The 2,637-nt window shown below is 67.4% G+C and overlaps 1 protein-coding gene across 1 annotated transcript in view; it reads right to left on the bottom strand.

The window, feature by feature from the left end:
• Positions 1-231: 231 nt before the first annotated feature.
• Positions 232-2,637, bottom strand: part of LOC112961742 (class II histocompatibility antigen, M beta 1 chain-like) — a 3,671-nt gene continuing 1,265 nt past the window's right edge. Inside the window, exons 2-5 of the mRNA XM_026057235.1 lie at positions 1,166-1,447; positions 783-1,067; positions 459-697; positions 232-373 (exon numbers count right to left, since the gene is read on the bottom strand). Coding sequence (XP_025913020.1) covers positions 531-697; positions 783-1,067; positions 1,166-1,447 — 734 coding nt within the window. The 3' untranslated portion in view covers positions 232-373; positions 459-530. The remainder of the gene's footprint in view (positions 374-458; positions 698-782; positions 1,068-1,165; positions 1,448-2,637) is intronic.

The following is a 2,637-nucleotide window of genomic DNA, read 5'->3' as shown; positions in this document are numbered from 1 at the left end:
CCCAGGGTGCCCCGCTGGGGACCCAGGTGTCCTGCCCCTACCTAGGTCACCCCTGGGGACCCAGGCGTCCTGCCCCCCCAGATGTCACTCGCGTCCAGGCAGCTCTCGCGCTGGTGCACGATGTCACTCATGTCCGGGCAGCTCTCGTACCAGTGCACAGTGTCACTCGCATCCGGGCAGCTCTTGCGCCTGTGCAAACCCCACCCCGTTCGCCACAAGGACACCCAGAGGTGCTGGCGAGGACACGAAGCATCTTTATTTTCGGCACCGCCGCATTGGCCCCGGCGACGGGGGATTTGGGGGCCTTGGCAGAACGGGGACAATCAGGCACCGGTGCTGGGACCTTCCCGTCCCCGGAGTCCTCAGGTGCTGCCTGCGGGGACACGCGGCGAGCGAAGGGGCAAATCAACCCTGCCCGGTGAGGATGGGGGATGGGGACGGGCTGGATGTGCCATTACCTGCAGGGTGGTTGTCTCCGGGGAGRGGAGTGTAACCTGCAAGAGGGAAGAGCGGTGTCAGCAGGGCTAATGTCACCCCGCAGCCCCGTCCCYGTCCCYRTCCCCGCCTGGCCRCTCACCYGGGGCGGGAGGCCTGGCCCGGCAGCGGGAGAAGCCAACGAGGAAGAAGCCGATCCCCAACACCATCAGCACGGTGGCCGCRGCCACCTTCAGCATCATCCCCAGCGTCAGCCCGGGTTCTGCGGCGACACAACGGGGTGAGCCGGGGCGCAGAGCCYGGGCGAGGACCCAGGCGTCCGGCCRCCGCCACCAGCCCCAACTCACTCCAGTCCTCRAGGAGGGGCTCGTCGAGGCTGGCGTGCTGCACCGAGCACGTGTAGATGTCACCGGCCTCGGGGGCCACCGTCAGGACCACCCGCGTCTGGTAGGTCCAGTCGCCRTTGGGGGTGGCAGCGATGGGGGGGTGGTCGCCGGGCCCCAGCACGTCCCCGTTGCGCAGCCAGATGACGGTCACCTCAGCGGGGTAGAAGCCCCACACGTGGCAGGTGAGGCGGACGGGCGCCCGGGCGTTGCCGGTCTCCAGGGGGATGATGCGGGCCTGGGGCGGCGCTGGAGCGAGGAAGGGGATGGTGAGCGCCGGGGCAAGCCTGGACGGCGTCCCCGCGCTCCGTCCCCACGCGCCGCATCCYGCCCGCTGCCCGGCTCACTCTGCCGGAGCGCCGTCTGGGTCCACAGCGGGAGGAGGACGTCGCGGCAGGCCCGGCGGCGGTCCTCGGCGCGCTGCACCCAGGCGGTGTCGTTGTTGAGCCAGGTCGCGAGGTTGGCAGCGAAGTGGCGGAGCAGCCCCTGGTCGCAGCCCACGAAGAGCTGGGCGCTGGCGTCGTAGCACACTAGCGGGTTCTTGTTGAAGACGATGGCGAAGTCAAAGTCCAGCACGGAGCCGTTGGCCGCCAGCGGGCAGGAGCTGGCCACGTGCATCAGGAAGGCACCTGCGAGGGGGCGCGTGGAGATGGGCGCGGGACGAGTCTCGTCTCCTGCTGTCCCTCCAGCCGCCCCCATCCCTCCATCCATCCCCATCCTTCCATCCATCCCCATCCTTCCATCTATTCCCCATCTGTCCCCATCTCTTCATCCATCTCCTTTCATTCYTTATCCATCCCCATCCCTCCATCCATTTCCATCCTTCTATCTGTTCCCCATCTGGCCCCATCCCTTCATCCAATTCCATCCCACCATCCATCCCCATCCCCCCATCTGTCCCCATCCCTCTRTCCATTCCCTGTCCATCTGCACCCTTCCATCCATCTCCTTCCCTCCATCCATCTTCATCTGCCCTACCCCACCGTCCATCCATCTCCATCCCTCTATCTGTCCCCATTCCTCCATCCGTTGTCTCCATCCCTCCATCCAACTCCATCCCTCCATCCCTTTTCCTCCATCCGTTCCCATTCCTCCATCCATTCCATGTCCATCTCCATCCCTCCATCCATCTCCATCCATTCCCTGTTCCCTACCCCCCTGCCATGTCCCCCCCGACCCTTAGCCCCTGCTTTGGCTGGGCCCAACTTCCTCAAACCACCTGGAGGTTCTGGTGGGGTTGTCCCACATCCATGGGGCCCAACCCCCTGAACCATCCTCACGGGGTCACCCCACATCCATGGGGCCCAGCCCCCTGACCCGTCCCAGCGAGGTCACCCACACCCATGGGGCTGAGCCCCCTGAGCCATCCCCACAGGGTCACCCCACATCCATGGGGCTGAGCCCCCCCAAACCGGCCTTGCAGGGTCACCCCACATCCATGGGGCCTGGTGCCCCCCAACCTGTCCCCATGGGGTCCCCCCACATCTGTGGGGCCCAGCCCCCCAACCCGTCCCCACAGGGTCCCCCCACATCCATGGGGCCTGGTGCCCCCCCAACCCATCCCCATGGGGTCCCCCCACATCTGTGGGGCCTGGCACCCCCCAACCAGCCTTGCAGGGTCACCCCACATCCATGGGGCCTGGTGCCCCCCAACCTGTCCCCATGGGGTCCCCCCACATCTGTGGGGCCCAGCCCTCCAACCCATCCCCACGGGGTCCCCCCGCATCCGTGGGGCCAAGCCCCCCCGACCCGTCCCTGTGGGTCCCCCCCACATCCATGGGGCCCAGCCCCCCTGACCTGTCCCTGTGGGTCCCCCCCA

This window comes from Apteryx rowi, unplaced genomic scaffold (genome assembly GCF_003343035.1).
Source record: "Apteryx rowi isolate R43461 unplaced genomic scaffold, aptRow1 scaffold_1374, whole genome shotgun sequence".
NCBI classification, from domain to species: Eukaryota; Metazoa; Chordata; class Aves; order Apterygiformes; family Apterygidae; genus Apteryx; species Apteryx rowi.
Note: the sequence above shows the minus strand (reverse complement) of the source record. Positions and strands in the feature narration are given on the sequence as shown.